The sequence below is a fragment of the Mastigoproctus giganteus genome, chromosome 4 (assembly GCF_048544385.1).
Source record: "Mastigoproctus giganteus isolate SK-2022 chromosome 4, ASM4854438v1, whole genome shotgun sequence".
Lineage (NCBI taxonomy): Eukaryota > Metazoa > Arthropoda > Arachnida > Uropygi > Thelyphonidae > Mastigoproctus > Mastigoproctus giganteus.
In genome coordinates, this window is record NC_143578.1 from 139,667,401 (window position 1) to 139,690,908 (window position 23,508).

Below are 23,508 nucleotides of genomic sequence, written 5' to 3' on the forward strand. Positions count from 1 at the left end.
ATACATATTCTCTTTAGTAATATGTATGAACAAACTTTTCTTTCATTACCTTTGATTTGTTGTCTTAATATGGTGTTGATTATGTCAATGTTCTGCTAACTTATCGTTTCACACACACACATACTCACTCTCTCTCTCTCTACAGCCTACAGGTCTGTGAAGTCAGATTTTTGTTCTAAGTCCGTCTGTGGCTTCAAATAGGATGGACGCCATTTTCATAAGAGTTAGAAAATATTGGCTTTATTCAGCCATTAGTAATTAACACATACAAGTAACCAGGCGACCACATTGTAATTTGAACTTAGTAAAATATACCAAACGCTGAGAGAAAGCCTGGTTTTGAATTCTTTTCATCGTTGATTACATTATAACTATCCCAGTCAAGGGGCGAATGTTGCTTCTAAACACGCTTTCACATGTTAGGTTTTACGCGACCAACAGAAACTCTGATTCCTTTATTAAATTCGTATAAATCTGCTTCCAATACTAATTGATAAACTGATAATTTTTAAGGAGACTCCCCGTTCCGGGAAAAATGTTCAGCCTAAGTGAGGTCTGAGGATCGTGTTGGACATGAAATCGGACCATCTAGTTCCATGAACATAAGGGGAATGCACCAACTTCTGGGTATACAAATTGGTGATCCAGGTAGTCCTAAATAATCTGTGTTAGAAGAAAATATTGTAATATGTCAAGATATGTGATCCCGGTGACGGTCTTTCCCCAAAAAGAAAAATTAACCTATTTGTGACAGAAAGTAATCTTCAGATTTCCATGTGTAAGCTTCATAAAAGTATGTAGTTTCCTAATTTCCTTAGATTCCACATTTTGTTTATTGTAGAAGGTCAATCGAATGTAAATTGCACTCGTCGCTGAACATAAAATCTTCTGTTAATCGTCTGTGCTAAAAATATGGAGAAATTCAAGTTTCCATTTATCCTGCAATGCCAGGTAGCATTTTCATTTTGTTTGTTTTAGGCTCAACGGTTTTCTTAAAATTCTTCACATGGAAGGCTGGGATATTGAGAGTTGGCTCTCCAAAACTTCGAACAAAAGCTGTACTTGGCTTTCGTTTGAAGTACACGATATTTCAATTATTTTGGGATGGATTTACATCCATCTCAAAGGACATTACAAAGGACAACCTATACGAACACAAACTTAAGAGGCTAGTTTCGATATTGCATGAGAAATTTTCGTTGCTTTAATTTTATTGTTCAAAGGGTTGTTTTATTTTTATAGTAGCTCAAGTGGTGGAAAAATAGTTTGCAAATTGTATTATTCTGTATAATATAAATATTGTAAAGTGTACACTTATTGTATATACACGAATAAATAATAAGTATATAGCTATGTATTGTAAATGGTATGCAGGACACGCGTTTTATGTATCCTTTAACACAAAAGTTAAACATTAAATCAATAATGCTCAAACTATATCTAGTAGATACGTAGATAGATAAAATATCCTTGATGGAATCAGTCCAGAAAGCACCGGATTGTATGATTAAATAAAGAAAATAAAAATTGAATCTCATCTTTATCGAGCCCTACACAACAACATAAACAAATCGTATTTTGCTTCGTTCAAATGTTTTCACGTAAAACATATCAAAGTATCATATCAAACTTAATTATATGATGGTCGGGCTACTTTATTCGTATTACATTTTGAATCATTTGGTTTATATTAAAGACCAATTTTATTAATTTCCTGCATGTATAACTTGATTTCTCTAATATAAAAAACCACTGAAATTCTGTAGATTCAGCCCTTATGTTGAAGAAAAAGGAAACGTTCTTAATACGAGAAAGGAATGCTGGACTTAATGTAATACGTAGGCTCCACACTGCTAATTAATAGATTATAGTTATACTGCAACCAGAACAGATAGATAATACACTCTAGCTGATATTTATGCATAGTAAATATCATCTTCACATAATTTCACGTTATTGTCCATCCAATAATAAGATCTCCTACTGCATTAATTTAAATAAGTGATTCTGTACAGTCTTCTATAATTCTTCCATTTTTCTAAAGAAAACAGACGACAACATTTACTGTTATAATTCTTTTAACATGTTTTTACTATGAACGTCAAGATCGTGTCAAAAGTTGTTTTTCCTGACTCATCAAAAACATCACTAACACTTACCTACAGTGAACGACCAGTGGCCCGTTGTTCGGGTACCTGGCTATATGCAACCGGACCTTCCTCCGGAAATCCAAGAGAGCACTAGGAAAAGGACTAGTATGGGTGGGCCAACTGATATAATGAAGATGAGAAACAATTCTTTCTTCTTCTCCCTAAAATTGAAAAAGAAAAGAAGTATAAATTTGTAGGTTTAGATCTAGACAACAATGAAATCATGATTATTTTCGAATGGCAAATTTAAGATATGCCTATTAATTGATAATATTTAATATCTAACAGTACAATATCACGTGATAGCTATGCTTTGGAGTTCAGAAAATGATACAAGTTCCTGATGTTATTAATTTGTAATCAATATCTTAACAATGGGCAAAGTTTATTTTCCATTTTAAGAAAGTCAGAATTAATGAAATATACACCAAGTTCGCTTTGCATTAGCAACATCCCATTGTCTAAGAATGGACTGGTCTGTGACACTGGTGAAGGCTCAAAGTCGGGAACTGCTAATATAAGATTGTCGTTTGAACAGATCAGTTTTTAAATGTCTGCGAAGAATAATGGGTTGGCGTCGGCATCTTTCTTACTTCGAACGTGGAATGATAGTGGGAACAAGACGTGCAGCCTCCAGTATCTCAACAGCAAACAATATGGTTAAGTGCTCGAGTTCTGTAGTGTCAAGTCTACCGTGATTGGCTCAGCAGCAGCCGAACAACCAGCGAAAGATCACACGTCGGACAGCCACGTGTGGTCGACGCCAATGACGAGCACCGTGTGTCTCGTCTGATAGCACAGCAGCGACCCACTTCACCACCGATACAGTAGAGAGACCAATACAGACCATCAAAATCGACGGCCTTCAGGGGTACCCATGCTTACTGTGAGACACAAGAAACTGCACCTGGTACGGGACCTCAATACCGGACCACTTACTTATATAAATCTGTCGCCTGATCTGATCGGTCCTCTCTCTAACTGTATCATGCTTATGGGCGAATCAGCATGTCTAGAAAGCAGCATGAGACCATGGCATCTGGATGCACTGTTCATGTGTTCAACATGCTGCAAGCGGTGGGGATATATGGTTTAGGGACTATTTTTGTGGCACGCCTTCGGTCCTCTGTTCACCGTAACCAATGGCTCAATAGGAACGCCTACTTTTCTGTCGTCACTGAACAAGTATGCCCCTTCATGATGGCAGTATATCCAGACAACTCCAGCGTCTATCAACAAGACAACGCACCATGACACAAAGCCCGGCAAGTTGATAACCGTCAGGAATACGACAATGAATTCTGTATCCTACAATGACTACCCAATCTCAACTCAATTGAGCATGTTTGGAACCTACTGGTAAAGGAAATTCGATGCTGCGATCATCCACCTGACAATTTGCAATCAATTACTGGATATATTGTGCAAGGTATGGGTAGCATTACCTCGGATATCCCGAAACACCTTGTGGAGGCCACGGCAACACGTTTATGGCTGCATTACAGAAAGAAGTCAGCCCCACGAGGTATTAGGTAGGTGTCGCTAATGCAAAGCCAACTCAGTGTATATCTTATCTTAAAAATGGTATAAATTTAAATATATATCTTAATAATGGTATAAGTTATTTTTATATATAATTATATAAAAATATTATACAATTTCCCTTTATTATACAGAAAATATATGAAATATATTTAATACAGAAAACACCTTTAAATCTGGCGGTTCGCATCATCCGCTTATCTTTTCTTGAAACCGTCTACTATCTGGTACAAGCGAATAATAAATATTTATACGAGAAACAGACAAGTAACTGAACTACAAAGGACATAAGTGACTTTATTAACCAGAACAACCACGAAATAAATGTGATTAAAAATCTATTTTTGCTGCGAACACCTAAGATTCAGTATTCGGATCAGTACATTTTTGCAAAAGCCTGTTCTCCAAATATTGTCAGAAGTGAATACAATACAGCGGGTTAATATTAAATTAAAGATGCGACGTTTAGCAAGAACATCGAAAAGGACTGAACAAACCACCTTTTGTCTTCTTAAGGTTTGGTTGTGTCTTCTCTTTGAATCCTTCTTCACGTCAGTGTCTTAAAATTTGTTTCACTTATCACAGGTGTCCATTCTTGACGGTCTTCAAAACGTTCTGCACATTCCATTCGAAGTATCGTTCTTCCGGACTGTTTCTGGATTATTTCGTTAATTCTTGTCTTTTTGATATGCTGTTCATATTTTACTACAATGCAACTTTGCCCACCAATTGACTTGTCTAATTTAGCAATGCTTTGTTGTTTAAATAAAAATATAAAGTGAATTTTGCCATATTCGCTTCATGACTGACTGTTTTTTCTTGATTACAACACGTCGCGAGTTTCATAAGAATTGTATCGAGATGTTTACACCTCAATTACGAGTTATTCTGTGTAAGGTTCCAGTATGTAACTGTTTTCTTTCTTTATTGTAATTTACACATTTATTTGTAATGTGAATAGGTTTTTAAGATACTACGGGTTTTTAAGTATAACGGCTTCATAATAAAAGCGTCTACAGAAACCAGTGCCTGCTTGAATACGGTGATCAAGCAAAGCTTTTTTGTCCTAAAATACCGTACTTGTCAACAGCAAGTTTCGCTGTTGGCTTTCCCGCAATACTTCCATGTATACAGAGTCGCTGCTTCTCAAGGGGACGCTTTCCCAGTAAACAATGGCAATTGTCTAACCTAAATTTACAGACCATAAAATTTTATGGTTTTAGAATGCAACAGAAACATTAATTGGTTTCTTAAATTTTACTGCATTGCGGAGAGACGCAGAATCTTCTGGCTCATTCCAGAGAACAGGATTACTTAAATTATATCAAGGTAGTCGTTCAATCTTTACTTAGAAGAATGCCAGCGACGGTTTTCACTGGCCCACTTCCCTAACGTCTCAAATGAGCAAAAGTTACGGGAGGCAATTCTAGATAGGAATTTAATGTCGCAAGGATACAGAAAAAAAAAGCATTAATATAAATTTATATGAACAGTAAAAGTTTATTTTATTACACAACATAAACTTCAATGAGTTTACAGAAACGATACATTGAAACGAATCTAAATAAATAAATACGCATTTTTATTCCTATACATCGTACAAGAAAACCTCAATTCCAAAAAATTACATTTTATTACAACTTAATATTATGTCAGGCCACGATTTTATCACAGAATAACCAGAAAATTAATAATTTCGTTATACTGTTATTATATCTAGGAGAATTTCATGTAAAATAAAATAATAAGTTGACACCACAGTATCTGCATTTAATAAATTACATTAAATGAAAAAAAAATGTATTAATTGTTCATATTTTGAAGTGTCGAATTTAGTCTTTTGAAGATCTCAGAGTTTTGGTTGTTCAACATAGGCCACTAAGGACTCTAGAGGTCACTATATCGTGTCTATAAATTACATGCATTCTATGGTGGATTTCACTGTTTTGTATAACAAAATGGTGTTTCGTTAACGCATAAAATATCTCTGGTTAATACGGCCCCTTGGTCTCCAGAATTCTATTGTCATGTACTTGAGGGAGATTTTCAATATGTACTTGGGGGAGGTTTTCAATATCACTAAACTTGAAGGAAACCTCACCTTATCAGACAAGTACATTTATCAACTTCCTCTGCAAACTAAATTGTGTTAAGTTGAGCTAGTAATTGGAATTAAACGTATTCGAAGTAAATCACTTTACTTCGAATATTCTCTGACTAATAAATATTTTAGTCCAGTTAGTAAACTTTAGTTCTTATCTTTAACTTCAATCATTTTCGATCGAATTCCTTATTCGTAGCAAAAATATAACTCCCATTATTTTTTTCCAATCTCAACTGTTCAGAAAATATAAAACGATGTAAAAATTCACGTCAGAAATTTTCCAGGTTTCGCACAATATGCGCATATTAAAAATACGACGGAAGTAATAAGCCAAGCAGGACAGTCACCGAAAAGATTCGAACCCACATCTCTACATCAGCTCATGAACCATACATTTATGCAATCATCATATATTGGCGCAATATGGCATAAAATGCATATGTACTGTAAAAAACAGCAACCACTGCCATCATAATTCCATACATGGAGAGGTCTTCCTCCTGTTGCTATGCATGAAGGATTTATATGGTCATCGATCCCACCTAAACAGATTCCGAAGATCTTGGTAGCGAAGTACCGGCTACTCAAAGTTGAACAAAGTGAAGCACAAACACAACAGCAGGTCGAGATCCATATTACACATTAACCTCACCCTTAAGCCTTGGAAGCTTTGGTTACAAAAATAAAGCTAAATACCCTCGCAAAACCTAGCAACGGGCAAGCTGATGCACTGAACCTAAGTGGCATAAGGCAATTAACAGAGAATCAGATGTTCTCAGAAGAAAACAGAAGAAACAATAAAGAAATTGGAATTGAATTTAAAAGAATGAGTGCTCTACAGAGAATGTTTCTTGAAAATAAAGTTGGTTTAGTAAACCAGTAAGATAAGATTAAGAAAATTTAATTAGGAGAGAGGGTATAGAAGGGATGTACTTACAAAAACATACAAAGTTATGTAATGACAGTTGAGAGATTCTACATATCCTTTGTGAAAGGGGGATTACGGTATAAAATTAAATCAGGGAGCAGAGGTGGTCCCGATGTTTGTTGATATTTATCTGCCAGGTGTCGGAAAAAATAATGGACACTATCTTTGAAAGACTTTTAAATGTTTAAAAAGATAAGTAGAGTTAAATAATAATTACTAGCTTTACTTATCTTTTTAGACGTTTTATACTTGGCTAAATAAAGAACTTTGTGAAAATAACTAACAATATCAACTTCATAATGCGAAGATCAATGTTTTCATTCCGATGTTATATGTTTATGTGTAAAGCTTTAACATTTTATACTTTAATGTTTTAAGCCTGAGGAGTAAACTAATGCATTTACAAGCGAAAGAAATACGGATAAACGTAAAAATTAGAGTAAACAGGAGCAATACCAGGAATATAAAGAATAGGCAACTTCAACGTAAAAGGAAAGGAAAGAAATAGACTAAATTTCTTTTGTAACAAGTACTGAAGGAAAAAAAAAACCTGCGAACATATTAATTTATTGTTATTATAAAGTAAAAAAAAAACTGTAAGCATTTATTGTTGTGTCAGGGTAATTTGCAATAAACAGATAAAAAAAAAACAAATAAATAAAAATAACAGCACGCGCACTCTGTATATAATCACAAACGTAGTGCCAGGAAAATCGTGAGTTCGTCGTCAACGACTGGCAAAACGGCAGAGAATTACGCTGTCAGTCAACATCCCGTATCTCATTCCGCTTGAGCATTTATGCGGATAAATCAAAAGAGCTATCTCAGAAGTTTATCAGTTTTGTTTAGAATAACATTATCAAGAAACATTCTTCAGACACCATGGTAGGCTACACACTGTGGAACCAGTCCAACTCGAATTAAATCCCTTATCAGGCTTTAGCCTCACATGGAAATGAATGAAAATCTAGCAAAGCAGCTTTCCTCCTTGTAGTGCCACTGAAATAACTTGGCATACGATAGCATATGTATCCACCAATTGGTGACCAATTACGAACTTACCGAAGCCACACCCGCACTGTTCACTTTTTCAGAACTATAATGTTAAATACAGATATCTAACACAATATAATAGCGTAGCTTAATTTAATTTATTATAGTTCTGAAAAAAGTCCAAATATTTCTATATATCACGCTTGCCAACTCTGCAACTCTTGGCCATAATGGAAACTTCGATAACATCTGACTCTGTCCTATCATGTCAAGACATAGCTACGCTATTATATTGTGTCAGTTATAAATGGTACTTTAAGAGATCTACAATTTTCGAATTGTCATAATACAGATATCTAGTAAAAGATTCTAATTCTTGTTTTACATTTATATTTCTCATTAAAAAGTATCTTGTTGGGGTGGAGCCAAGTTAGTTGTTGTCGGGTTTTTCATCCAGAAAACAGGTATACCAACTGACACACTAGTATCTCATATCTTCAGTTTCTTTGTTTCATGGATGCAATAATAACATTAACATCCTCCATACGGCCACGAGATGTTTGCCCGCAAACACTAAGTACGTTAATAAAATTATTACCATAGAAGTCGTCCTCGCGGGTACTAAAATGGTAATAGTAGTACGATAAAAGTCCAAATATTTCTATATATCACGCTTGCCAACTCTGCAACTCTTGGCCATAATGGAAACTTCGATAACATCTGACTCTGTCCTATCATGTCAAGACATAGCATTGTCCGTCTGTCTGGATGTAAAGTAAATCTGTGGTCAAGCTCTACTGTCATGGCACGCGACATTTGAGAAGTTCTTAGTGGTATGTGAAGCAGTTGCTTCTTTAAATATGATACAAAGGGCAATTTTTATAATTATGTCAAAGCCTTACCCTTATATCAGAATAAGGGGAAACGCGGTACGGGGGGGGGATCCTTTTTTCCAAACTCTATAACATGACAAAAATGACTTTTTTTAACTTGATATAAAACGCAAAGAAATGCAAAAAAAATCTATTATATTAAATGACCAATAAAATGATTTAAAATGACGCCTCCATATGAACAAGTAGGCCTCAAAAATCCAGTTGGATAGCTTAATTTTACCTGAGCATGCATAAGGGGATGAATATGCTTCAGATACAAACAACAAATTGACTGTGACCTCAAGATATCGCTACGCACAGGTTTCGTTGATTGTTCACAGAGTACAGCACTTGTCCTCAGAAAGACCGTGGTCTCATTAGGAGAAGGTCTCACATTCAGTTCCTTTACACTATACCTGCCACACATACTCAAGTATTATTCAGCATATTTTACATTTTGTGTATGCAATATTTTTTTTCAATTTCAATGCAAATTTATGTGATAATACGACTTCAAACAAAAATGGGAGTAATGAAACATCAAAGAATAAGAACCGTGTTGGTTGCAGAGTCAAAAGTTAGAACCACACAATTCCAGACGTAGAAAGTTCAAAGAACACATCGGAATTTACAACAGTGCTATATTATTTATTCTTAGCAGATACAATGGGTTATTATGAGGAAGAGCATCCACAGGGCGAGTCTATTCGAAATAATGAAGGACTCCCACTGAAGATAGCAATGATGAGACTCCATTTCGAATATTGTATTTATTTATTGGGCCTGCACCTAAAAACGCATCCGGCTTCTTTAAAAAACCCAAAGATGGGCGAGCGCTTTGGTGAATGAAAGGGCACCCATACGATGAATGCACGGGCTATAGCTCAAAGGAAATAAATCAAAATCCATTTAGATAATTGGAAAGAATTTGTTGAGGGCTAACTCCTGAGTAAAATGAATGAAGATGAAATTCCAGGGTTATAACACTAAAACTAGGGGTCATAGTTCAAATTATGAGGAAAAGGTTGCAACTGGACCTTTCATCAGCGATTTACTGAATTGGAGAACCCCCCACCTCATCTCACCAGGGACATCTACATAAGGTTAGAAAAATTTGCCCAATAGAGATGATAAAGCAAAACAAAATAATATATATATGTGTGTGTATACATAAAAAAGATCCAGAGTAGGGCGGATTTTTGCTCACAATTTTTCACATCATTATATGACAGTTATACGCTAGTGAATTTCAATATACAAGACAAAAATATTCGGTAGAGTTTCATAACAGATTTCATACAAAAGACGATTAAATGAATTAAATAAAGATAACTATTTTTGCCCCTAATTTGTTTTTAATTTGTATCCACATATATTATACGTAGCCAATCATGGCACAAGAACAACACTTTTAACGAAAATAAGCGAAAGTCAATGTGGTTAATATGAACATGACTTATAAATAACTACGAAAAATAAGCGCTTTGAAAGTGTCTTCCAATGACGCGCTACTATTCATTGAGAAAATAATCATACCAGTCGTCTATTATTTGCAATCGTTTCCAAGGATTTCCACTAAAAATCTGTTTTCTCGGCACTCCTAGTTATGTAACCAAAGAGCAATAAAGGACCGCTGTGGAAACAGAACGAAAGTATCTTCTGTGCATGGGTGTATCGAATGTGATCCAAAGTAGCTACAAACGCCTTATGGCGATATTAAGAAAAACATCCCTGATAATAAAAAAAATTATATCATTCAGAACGCAATTATAAGCAATAAAATTAATATAGTTGAAGTTCAAACGCAGACATTCCAATTTTAGTAGAGGGATTCAATACGAGGAGATAATCTAAAACCAAACCGAATAAACTGTCATTTATTCAGTTTGCGAACCAAGTTTTAATTTTCCAATTGAATATTTGGTGGAATTATAACTGCAAAGAATTCATACTTACTCTTTTCAGTCGAAACCTACGAACGAAATAATTAGACAGACTATCTTCAGAAAGCATAGTAATTTCGATATCTCCGAAAGTTTCAGGATGGTCACACTCCATTGGCCAATATTGTACACACATAACCTGCCAAAAACACATAATTATACATAGGCTTGCGTGTATATGAAATGAACATAACATAGCTTATAGTAAAATCAAATACAGTATATTAAATTAATCAAAATCTAAATTTGCAAGACCAAGACACTGGATGGTATACTGCCTGACGCTTTACCAGCACCATGAGCTACATAGTGTTTTCTACCGCAGTTGATCTGAATCGCTGCTCCGACGTAGGATAGTTGAAAATGACACGGTATACTGGGCTACTCATGAAACAAAACTCTTCTCACTTCCTGGCATGATATGGGCAAAGAATTGGGGTGAATGAATATCCCTCTCCAATTCATCATACTAATGTTCAATGGGACTAACATGCAGAAATTGGGATGTGCATAGCAGTGCTTAAAGTCTCCCTCGTTTTCTCCACCGATTCATTTGGTACAGTAGATGACTGCATTGTCATTTTGAAAGTCCACGAGGACGGGGGGGGGGAGTAACATTGCCGGGTGTAGCTGATCCGCAACGATGTTCAGATATGCTTTAACATTTACGATCCTCATCCTCCAACAGAATAAGAGGATAAGGGTAAACCTGGAAAACGTGTTCAACGTCATTATCGCCTCCCTCAATAAAGCAAACGATACCGTTAATACAAAACAAAATAGCTCCAGTGCTTTGTGCGGCTTCCTCCATATCGGAACTCATCGCGAAACGTTAAGTGCCTCCTGTGTCCATTCTTTGCGTTTCTGGTAGCAACACAAAATTAGGTTTGGGCAAGAAACGATGCCAAGTCCTGAATGGGCCTTTTTAAAAAGTTAAAAATGTCAGACATGTTACTGGATAATCCGCTGAAGACATCGAGTTCTCCCTCCCTCGCCTTATATTTTCGGCCGCAGCTGTTCATGTAGAGGTTTTCCAGGCGGTTTTGCCCTTGTTAAAGACTCAAATGGGCCAGTCTTTCTTTCAACATTCACTGAGTGAAACCATACACCCTACTGTAGACATAATTTGCTAATCGCGCACTGACGATTATATCTCTTTAAAAGTCCATGGGATCCTGTCTGTTCTTCGTTGCTGGTGTACTACCAATTTGTGGACTACTTGCATCAGATGGCTTTATAGCTCTTTTAATCACACGCCATGTGACCTCTTCGATTTATATATTTTTCCATAGATTGTTCCATGGTCCAAACGTCAATCCTAGTAAAGAAGCCAAGCAGAGTGTACGCCATCCCACACTGTACTGTTACAATAAATGGGAAAAAAATAAATTTTAATATCAGTTATGAGCCCCATGAACTTTACTTGATACCAATAACCCTCTGAAGTACACTGCGGGTCGTTGAAATTGACGCACCCCAGAATGAATTTATACATTGATATTAAATCATGCATAGCAACGTTTATCCACAACAAAAATGATTATATTTCCAAGTCAAAATGAAATAATTTACTCTCGAGCAACATCAATATGGTTTATCCCCTCATATCAGTGAGACAAACAATATTTTTCTCCACACTTACTGTGCTTCTATTCTAAGCTTGCTGAGGTAAATTTAATTCTCGATAGTATCCCCCCGAGATGCTCTATTAAAGAGAGATCATCTCAATATTAGAGATAATACATCGAGAGAAGAAACTCTTGACGTATTCAGGATGTGGCCTAGAATATGATGGGTGGTATGGAGCGCATGGGCATCAGAATCAAACGTCTCAGGGTTGTGACATTATGAGTGAAGTTATGTGTTTGATTAAACTGATAATATGACATACCAAAATGCTGAATTTCTCACAGAAGACGGATAAAAAATAACTATTTATTATTCTAGAACGTTTCAATTCTTTCGATGCATGTGCATATGAGTATTAGAGGTAAGAAGACTGAAGATAAGAGTGCACTGAAAATGACAGATATGAGCGACCCGTTTCAATAAATACTAAAACACTTCCTGCTGGTTAATGTTGTACATTTTTCAGTATTAAGAATTGCATAATCCAAAATTCTATTATGAAATCTCTGATTAAAGAGAATCACACACACACACATGTCGTAAAATCAGACCATAATTTAAGCTACAGAAAACAAATTCTTACGTTATTCATTTCCCTAAAAATTCCCTCTATCATCTCGAGTGTTTCCGCACTGTTTGGTGGTCTCATGAAGTAGACAGAAAGATCATTCATCTTTGTAAATTTTAAAAACTAGACCAAAGAATGGGGAAGTGCTCTGGAAGAATCGAGGTGAGGTAGAAGTTTCCATTTTTTTTTCAAGATTAAGTAACCTAACAGTTTTTTTATATACTTTCTAAATCGGGTCATTTCGTTGCAGTTCGGTATTGATCGCTATCAGACCAGCATTGTACATAGAGTTCTTCTTGAATCATAAATGAATACAATATCACTGCTTCAGCATCTGTACACAATAGGTACATCTTTCATTTAATCAAAAAAAAATGTCCATTTATGCAAACATCCGACTATAACATTTTCGTACTAGAAATTCGTGTGCAACCCGGTGCATTTTTGCCCCATTAAATTAATTCTTTATTCTGCAAAGCAAAATGACCGGCAATATGGCTTCGATGCAATTCCGAAGCTGTACGACAAAGGACGTACAACTGCTCACAAGGCAATAAAAATGCATCAAATTGTGCCACATGTAATTTACTTCTAGATGACCTAGCTCAAGAAACACGAGCTTGTGTCTATAAATAGATACAAACACTAGCACTAGTTCAGTACACTCTCATGGTTCAGCGTTCGCCGAACTAGAGTCTACGGTATGACAGAGGAGAGAACGAGCTATAAATAGAAAGTAGAATATCTCATATCGATCTTCATCAGTAACCGTTACTTGCGCTCCCTTGACAGAGAGCTGCATTACCTTTTCTCTTACAGGTGACTAGAGAGCTCTGCACTACTGTAAAAAAGGCAAAAGTGTAAATTCTTAAAGGGAAGCTTTTTGCATGCCATTTTAAAACGTGAGAGTCTCAGCTGATATAATTTTTGAATGCGGAATGAGCAGAAGGATGCATTCAAAATTTTATGCGGTTAGCAAAAAGTAATTTTACCAGAAATGATATTAAGGGAGGACGAGCAGTCTTTCCAAGGTATAAATGCCGCTATACTTGACACGAAAATTGCACCTACACCAATTCAAACACCAATGTAGCAGGTGCATCCATATCAGCCATGTCAAAAATGGGTTAGCGACGCAGTGCGTTTTCCTGCGTTACTACGCAAGTTAATTTTTGAAAGAAAGACCCAGATGACATTAATTATAATTCAGGTTCATCAAAACTATGAAGATTAATATACTATCGCTAATTTATTATGATTAATATTATTGTATTAAACGAACTGCAATCTACGCTAAATTACTCTTCGCATCACGAAGCTGCTGCTGAGCCCGAACTGTTGCTATAGCAACACGCATCATAATATTCTCACCATCGCATTTAAAAAAAAAAAAAGAAGCCAAAAATAAGTTGGTGTTTCTTTGTGCGGTGATTGAGGGCACAATAATGTTTACAAAAAGAAAAATAGGTCTGATGAGAGTCTCGGTTTCTCTTCGAACAAAATCCTTTTGTTGGTGGTGAGAAAGATAAACTCAATTTTGAGCAGGAATCTTTTCCAAAAGAGCTTTTTTTTTTTACTAATTCGCGTTTTCAATAAAATTCTGCTACTTTTATACCCCAGTATGTACATCCTTATTCCCTGACAAGTCTTTATTCATGAATTGCGCCAAGATAATCCGATTATCTAACTGTGAAATATCCCAGTAACATATTGGAATTCAACGCAACAAAATGGGTAATTATCACCATTATTAGTTTTATCTTAATTATATGAATCAACCTGGTATTTCTAATAAGCAAATAGCTCACTCGGAATCCAGATGTGACATCATCGTTAGCAGTTACGAAAACTGATGTGGGGGGGGGGGGAAGAGAGAGACAACAAATTAACACGAAACGTAGTTATCTTTCGTACTTTTGGCGGTTGCCAATCGAACAGCGTGTAGTTCTGTGTTGGCCTATGAATCACCTCATTGGTTGGTTCATGTACTAGAAGTAGCTACTGGTCGCTAATTATATTCACTCAGTAATCCAGGCAAAACGAATATCGAGAAACAATTCATTCATTTTCACACCAATCAAAAGCAGGTCCTTTAACTCCTGAGAAATGCAGATTAATAAGGCAGTTTCCAAGCGCCTTTCGTGTGTACAGATCGCAGCTAGGCGTGTCTGTGTGTGTGTGTGTGTGTGTTCAAGAACGGTTTTGCCTATTTGTAAAGAAGGGAGGGAATCCAAACCTTCATTTGGAAAACTGCTTCAGACCAACTGAGTTAAGTACGAGTAAAAATGTCTCTCAGAAATTCAGTTACTTTGCTCTGTGATGGGGATTCGAACCCAGATCGGTAATAGTTACTAAGCCACTATACTCACACAGATCATTCAGAGATACGATGTAATAATCACTCAAATTGGAAACCCATGGTAATTTAAACCTCGTTACATGTTTTTATGCAAGTGAGAGCTGATGATTTGCTGTCTCAGAACGAATTAGTATGCTGAACTGTCCATTAATTCTGTCCCAACCTATAAACGGGTTTACGAAGATACAGAGACTGTCGAATCCAGGACACACTCTAGCCAGAATTACACCCCTGGAGGGAAGCTGGCTCCGGTGTTAGGAGCGTCTTGAAAGGGTCCCAGTATGAAGCCCAGATACGTTGAATACTCGGCAATCGCTCTTCTTAATGGCAGAATTGTGTACGACTAATACAAAGCTAAATAAATTTTCGCTTTCTGTTCACTGACCGTTGCTCATTTGTTTGCTTGTCTCGGTAACCACTGGCTGGTGATTGTTCCGTGATTTGACCTTCGTAATTAACTCATTTCAGTAAGCACTGTCTGAGTCCTTTCAATAGCGACTTAAGATGGTGAACCACTGAATGGCTTATCAGCTTATACAAAACATCACTTTGCGTGAGCCGATGAAGTCTCGTTTGTTGCAACGTCTGTTCCAAAAGATAGATCAGGCAGTTATCGAACTCAGAGCAATGTAATAAACTCCGATGTTGCAGTTATAGGTCGGAAAAAAGAAAACAGACATCAGCCAGCGAGAAAGCAAACCTTTCGCAATGTGGGGAAAATATCGAAAGAATAAATGGTCTGGTGCCATTTCGAAAATACAAGAATATTAAACAGAATTGTAAATGCTGGCCTCATTGACCTGTAATTTTATGCTGCTAATGGATGGATACAAAAGTAACGCCTTAAATAGAATCTGATCTTATATTAGAATTTTCTACTGTGTGAGTGAGGATAATCGAGGGCTTCAGAAACCAATACGGAACAAACATCCTCCGCGAGTCCGCCTTTTATTCAAGGGGTTGGGGTTGGGCATATTCCCACCCCTTCCCACCTAAGAAGAAACGCTGCTTGTTTGAGGGGATTGAGGATATTTTTTGAAAGCTATATAGTAAAATATAATTGATTATAATTTGATGACATTTAGTATTAACTTGTTCCTTATTTATTAGTATTAATAAGGCGAATGATGCAAGGAAGCGGACGTCTTCTGCATCAGACAAAATAAAAAATAAATAAACAATAATAAATAAATAAATAAAATAAAATAGAAAACTAATACTAAAAAAAAGTTGGCAGAAATTTTGATTTCGACAAGGTGGCCATTTAATTTCGCTCTGGATTTGTTCAGATTCACTGCCACTTTGGGAGGCAACTTATTGCGATGTTCACCAACCTGCTGTTTATAGGTGAGCTTCATGAGATCCAAGCTTCTGATATTCCTTGAGATTTTATATTTTTGCCCGCTCCCATTTCTCGTCTCACCTACGAATAAGAACAGATCTTCCTTATTCAGTTTACTCAAGCCCTTTAGTGCCCTATAAACCTCAGCCCGATCACCTCTTAGATGTCAAACTTTGCAGCCCATACCTCTTAAGTCGTTCCTTATATGTACATCGACTTGTACTCATCACTAATTTGGTCAACCCTTTTATGAACCCTCTCCAGAAGGTTCTTTTTTTTAGGTTTTTTTAGGAGCATAGCAGCTAAGGCCATATTGCTCCAGGGAAATGCGGTGGTCATTCCCTGACCTTTCCCACGGTTGTCTTCCAACCGTGGGAGAGAAAACAGGATGTTTTCATCCTGTTGTCTTCCCGTTGAAAACATGATGTTTTCAAATGTTTTCAACAGGAAGACAACAGGGCGGCCAGGTTTGAGAGAGTTAAAGAGTAAAATTTAATTGATTACAATTCGAATCGTAAAAAATCAACTTCGAATTACGATTTCATCGATATACGGGGTGTTCCTCGACACAATGGACAAATTTTAGGCTTATGTTCTAGAAGTGATTTAGAACAAAAATGCTGCCACATAAACGATAAATACCGTTATCGAGTTAAGCGACAGAGTGATGTGGCAATGAACATAAAATTAATTTTCATTTTAGCACTTTCATTGTTATCACTTTAATTTCACAAGTATATCAAGGTTTCAATTAACTTTTAGTTTGTTGTTATTGTACTTACAATTTACATACAATTAAATGTAACTTTATGACTGCATATTTAATGAGCCAGGCTCCATTAAACTTTTCCACCGCTTGCACATCAGTTCCTTGGTGATACCAACAGTGGCTTCGTTTATGAGCTTTACCAACTGCTGCCTCATTTCCAGCCTACTACCATGGCCACTAATCTTCTTACAATCCCAGAGGAATAAATTTAATGGGTTTAAGTTGGATGAGCGAGCTGGCCGTACCACCTGTCCATCCGTACCTGTATATCTTCCTTGATAATTTTCTTGCAAAAAATCCTTAACTGCTCTGCCTGAATATGGAGATGCGATGCTCTATGTTTTATTCTCATTCCTGTGTGTCATAATACAGCGGGAGTTCATTTTCTAGAAAATTCCTCGATTAAATGTGGTTCTACTCCACAAAGCACATTTACTGAAAATTACGTTCTTCTACCTCGTTGTTGTTGTTGTTGTTGTTGTTTGGGGTTTAATGGCGCAAGAGCAGCTTCGGCTATATTGCGCCTTCTTCTATCTCGTGTGGATTTTCTTGCGTCCAAGAGTGAGAATTGTTACTGTTATTTCTGGCTCACGTCATACTTAGGCTGTATTGTGCTTTTCAACGCTGTCAAGGGAATACATGAATTCTGTAAGGAAACAGACAGAATCGTTCTCGTTATTGAATTCATTTTAGAATACAGAAAACTCCAAGAGATTTGTTCGTTGTTATGATATGCCAGAATGCCAAAGATTCTTTTAGAATGGGGAGGAAACTGAGCGAGAAATGTCGGTCATTATTGTTGTACACTCAGTGATCACTGAGCCACAAAACCCGCAGTATAAAAAGGCTTCGTACGCTAGGGCAACAGTAATTTATATCTGGTCGTACAAGATGATAAAGTAGCCGTTATGGGACGCAGTAAAAGATATCACAGAATTTCAGAACGGCATGATTGCGAGAGAGCTCGTGCATCGGGTGCTGCCATATTGGAAACGGCATGTCTTGTTAGTTGATCACGGCCCACTGTGCTTAAAGTGTACAAAGAATGGTACGGAACGGGTCAAACCGCCGACAGAACTGTAAAAGATATCTCATGGTGGGTGTTAGTTGTGAGCGAAGGGTGCAGCGCGTTGTATGCTCAACATCGTAATATAATACGGGAAATGCAAGAATGATATCCCAAATGACGATGAGCTGCACACTCAGATGATCGGGTTCCACAGCACACGAACCAAGAGACACCCTCTCCTCACTGCTGATCTTCGTCGACGGCAGATGCTGTGGTGTCAACGATAGGCTGGTTGGACACAAGAGGACTGGAAACAAGTGTGCTAGTCGGATGAGTCCACATACTTCGTGTTTGGTGCAAAAACACGTGTCCATGTACCTTTCGTGCATGATGCTCACTGTCCAGGCAGGTGGTTGTGGTTGCTTAATACGGGGCATGTTTTGCTGGAAAGAACAATAACCCCTGGTGCTTATGGATCAACGTTTCACTGATGAGGTCTACTAGCAGTTCTTAGGACACCATGCGCACCCTGCCATATTGCATTTTTTTCCAGACAGAAACGGTATCTTTCAGGACGATAATGTGCCGTGTCATCAGGCCTGCACTGTGCACGTGTGGTTCGAGGAATACAATGAAGATATTAGCCATCTTGAATGTCCTCCAAATTAGTTTCACCCCAATTCAACTGAACACTGTGGGATGTTTTGGATAGGGAAATAACGCGTACGGACATGCAACCGTCATCTATTCCTATACTGTGGAAAGCCTTGCAGGTATCATGGCTGCAGACCCCTACAACGTTTTCAGACATCTATTGAAGTCGATGTCTAGGCAAATAACGTCTACTATCCGTGCGAACGGTGACCCCAACGCGATATGACACAAGCGATCATAATTCAGTGATCACTGAGTGTATAAGGTGCAGTCAACAAGTGTATGCTTCATTGTGAGTGGTGCCCAGCGGCGTACTCCGCTGAAGACAATTTTCCGTAAGAAGAAAACATGACCGACTTATTTGGGTCTGCATTACTTCCTCCTGTCCGTTTCCCCAGAAACTGGGGGTTTTCGTCCATCTAAACAGGCAAATGGACCAGAGAACACACGCAATTTACAGACAAAATAATGGGTAGATGTAATCATTTACAGGGGACTCTAATATCATATTTTTTCCCCTCCTGTCCGTTTAAATGAAATCTGGAGGCCCATAGCAGTTCAGGTTTGAAACAGCTTGTTATATGTTTCAGTTCACCACATAAGAGTCCATTGTTCTTATATATATGAGGTGCGGCGATAAAGTTCCTGGACTGGTGCTGTTGTGTCACGTTCAATGAGTTCGATAATATATGTAGTTCAAACTTCCTCCAACAGATGTTGGTATAGAGATGTCGTGTAGGCTGACAAGTTGCAAGTAACAATCATTTCGTTAGTGGTGTTAACCTTCCCTATCACGATTTTGCAACGGAGCAAGGAACGAATATAAAATTTTGCTTTAAACTGGAAAAAACTGCAACAGAAATGAACGAAATGTTAAAAACTTTTTATGGTGATGAAATTTTAAGTCGTACCAGTGTGTTTCAATGGCATAACCGTTTCAAAGACATACGTGAAGACGTTCGCGATAACCCAAGAAGTGGGTATCCATCAACATCTCGAAATGAGGGCAATTTTCAAAAGATCGGGAAACTGCGGCAAAGAGATCGTCGTTTGACCATCAGAATGATGGTTGATGAGTTGGATATGAATAAGGAGACGATTCGTCAAATTCTGTATGAAGATTTAGGGAAAAGGAAGGTCTGTGCTGCACAACCTTATGAATCAGAAGCAACGAAGAGTGTCATCATTCGAAGACTTTATCCAGACTTATCAAGACAATCCTAATTTCCTCGAATAGAGAGGAATGGCGGATGTTTCAGTACGACCCGGAGACGAAAGGTCAGAGCACGCGGCGGACTTCAACAACATTGCCATCATCAAGGCCCAAAAAGTTTCGTTTACAGAAGCCAAGGATCAAGATGATGCTGATCACGTTTTTCAACAAACAAGGTGTGATCACAAGGAATTTTAACCTGAGAGATTTAATGCTACAGGTGCTTTCAAGACTATTAAGCATTTCGCGGGTGAGGCCGCAATTTCGGGAGAAAGGCAGCTGGTTCTTGTTGTATAACAATACCCACCATCCATTCTGCGCTTGTTTTGAAGACATTTCTGACGAAACATGGCATTGTGCAAATCAGCCATCCACCCTACTCTCCCGATCTAACAATAGTGGAATTTTCTTTCTCAAACTGAAAACCTTTCTCAAATGAAAGAGGTTTCAAGAGGTGGCGAGCATAAAGAAAACAAACGTAAAGCCAAACTGAATAACATTTCTTTGGACGCCTTCGCTAACTCTTTTCAGAAACTTAGAACGGTGTAATAAGTGCAATCATTCAGGTGGCGATTACTTTAAAGATATAACAATTAACTATAAAGATAAAACAGTTTTTGATGTCCCTCACTTTGTGTCCTTTTTTATTGCACAAGTCCAGAAACTTTACTCCCACCTCGTATTTTGGATCTCTAGCAGCAAACGGTAATATATGTGGCGAGGCTGTACTGGATGGATGTTTGGTGGTATGATGTGCATAATCATTTCATGGCATTCCGTGGCGAGACCGGTGGAGCGTGTTTAGAATACTGTATTGAGGTCAGGTCTGGAGGCAACACTTGAAGAGAAATATGGAAATTCTAGAATGGGTTCAGAGAAGAGCCCCAGAATGGTGAGGGACGCTATTAGATTTTTGTGTATTTTTTATTCCACCAAAAATAGCTTTTGCCTTATAAATGGAGAAATATGTACATATATAATAGAATAAAAAATAATTTACATACAATGAATGTAAAAAATACTTATAAGATAAAAGTTGTAAAACGCTACATAAAATTCAATAATAAAATGTATATGATATTGGTGTAGAAACACAACAGATAACTCTTAAGAAACTGCGATGGCAGTGTGGGAGGCATCATTTGCTCTGTATCTCATATTGTGCTCTTCCTGCACAACGAGTTGCCATGGTATCGCACTACGTCCGCTTCACTAATAGAGAAGACTATTGTTACTTATTCTCAGTGAGAATAATAAGAAGACTATTGTTACTTATTCTCAGTGAGAATAATAAGTAACAATAGTCTTCTCTATTAGTGAAGCGTAGGTAGTGCAATATCATGGAAACTCGTTGTGAAGGAAGAGCACAATATGAGATAACAGAGCAAATGATGCGTCTCACACTGCCATCGTAGTTTCTTAAGAGTTATCTGTTGTGTATCTACACCGATATTATATAGATATTAAACTCTTACTCTTAACGTATTATGCCTTGTGCATTTAGTTATTTTTAAATAATAAAATGTATAAACTACTGTACATGAAAATAAAGATATATAAAGTACAAAAAATATTTAAAATGCATAAAAAAGTACTTAAAATCTAAGAAATTAAGTAACATATTTGCAAAAGGTGTTACAGGTAATTTTATACATTGAATATTAGAAATATGTAAGGTAGATAAAAATATTTGGAAATTCATTTGTAATTGAAAGCATTATTTATGTGAAAAAAGTTTATATGCATATAAAATAGTTAAAAAATAAAAATAAAATTAAATTAAAAAATTAAAGCGTGTGTACCCTGTACGCACGAAAGATGTTTTATGTGAAAACATCCATGGTGGCTTGGAAGGCGTTAGCTTAATCCATTTGTAGAATAGTATGACTTCGCGATCATAATTGTGACAATAATATGGTTGTGACATTGTCACAACCGCGCATAAATAGTGCTTATTAACGTTTGCTAACGCGCCTGAAATGAAATGGTCTGCGCACATTAACTAACTTTTTTTCTTTTTCTTTTGTAATTATTATTATTATTGTATATATTTTGCAGCAGGTGCAAACACCAGCAACTGATTTTTGCTGAACAGCATAATTATTTGCATTTTAATCGATGGATTTCAGCTGCAGCTGAAATCCACTGCCTTAGTGCATGCAATGCATTATTTTAAGGAGCAGAACATATCGTTAAATACACTGCCCGCAACCCACCTTAATGGTGGTGGCGCAGCTGCCCCACTGACCCCCTTCCTTCAAGAGTAAAGTCCGCTGCGGAGTTCAGTCTATTCGCGTTCCTACCCCTATCAAATTTTCATGTACCCTTCGTCGCGAAGGGCGGTTTGTCTGTTGTGAGGGGAAAACCGGAGTCAATCCCGGGGAAAACCTCACGACCACGGTTTGAGACAGCCAAACTCAATACTCAATGTCCCTGAGAAAATTCCCATAAGGGTACAGCTGGAATCGAACCCCGATCAGCTATTCAGCAAGCCGGCAACGTTGCCACAAGGCTACCGTGGTCCCGTATGTTATCGCTGTAATATCAGTATTTCGCATAACATTTCTCGCCAGTCACGTGAGTAGTGTGACGTCATTGTAAAACTTCCGTTACATTCCATTATTAGGTGCCGCTGTAGATGTTTAATAATAGTTTTAAATGTTTAAAAATTAATAATAATAAATATAAACAAATTAAAAAGAAACTCCAATAAAATAAAATGCAGTATATTGTTTTATAATGAAGGTAAAAGTAAATTTAAGAGGTACTTTAAACTGCTAAAAATTATAAAAGAATTTAGGATACTAAACAGTACTTGTGTTGAAATTTGTCAAATAAAGTGGTGCTAAAAACGTTTATGATTACAGTATGGAAAAGTGTGGGGGGGTTGTGGATACTAGTTTTATCTTTCCTCTTTTCAACCTCTACTATTTTAGTGATTCCTAATTCATCGTTTCATTTTTTAGAATATCAGATGTATACAAAAAGTTGAACTCAGAAAACAGATCCTGTCTTCTGAGTGGCCATCTAAAATTAACCAAATAAAAAAAATCAGGAGCATCATGTTTACCCTTGATTCGTAGGTGTAATAACTTTGAATCTGCTATTGTTATCTTTTGTTGAATGGAAAGCAACTTACAAAACTTACACCGTCCATCATGATTTAAAAACTAAAGCTAAATTTAATTTGGTTATTAGGATCATGGATTTCTGAACATTCTCCAACTGTTTGATGAGGCATTTGGCGCTTGGAGTTCAAACTGGTGATGCATATTCTAGTAGTAGCAGCAGCAGCAGTGTTAGTAGTATTAGTAGTGGCATATAATGCATAAAAACAAGCTTATAAAGCATCAGCCAAAAATAAATAAATAAAACTCCCACATTACCTGTTCATTCTTTACAATATTTTGGATAGTTCTTCCTTCAATTT

The 23,508-nt window shown here is 36.9% G+C and overlaps 1 protein-coding gene across 2 annotated transcripts in view; it reads right to left on the minus strand.

Moving 5' to 3' along the window:
- LOC150087098 (receptor-type tyrosine-protein phosphatase kappa-like) overlaps positions 1-23,508 on the minus strand; it is a 453,299-nt gene that overhangs the window by 68,196 nt on the left and 361,595 nt on the right. For both annotated transcript variants that reach the window (XM_090372951.1, XM_090372952.1), the window contains exons 6-7: positions 10,549-10,674; positions 2,160-2,311 (exon numbers count right to left, since the gene is read on the minus strand). In XM_090372951.1, the coding sequence (XP_090229077.1) occupies positions 2,160-2,311; positions 10,549-10,674 (278 nt within the window). The remainder of the gene's footprint in view (positions 1-2,159; positions 2,312-10,548; positions 10,675-23,508) is intronic.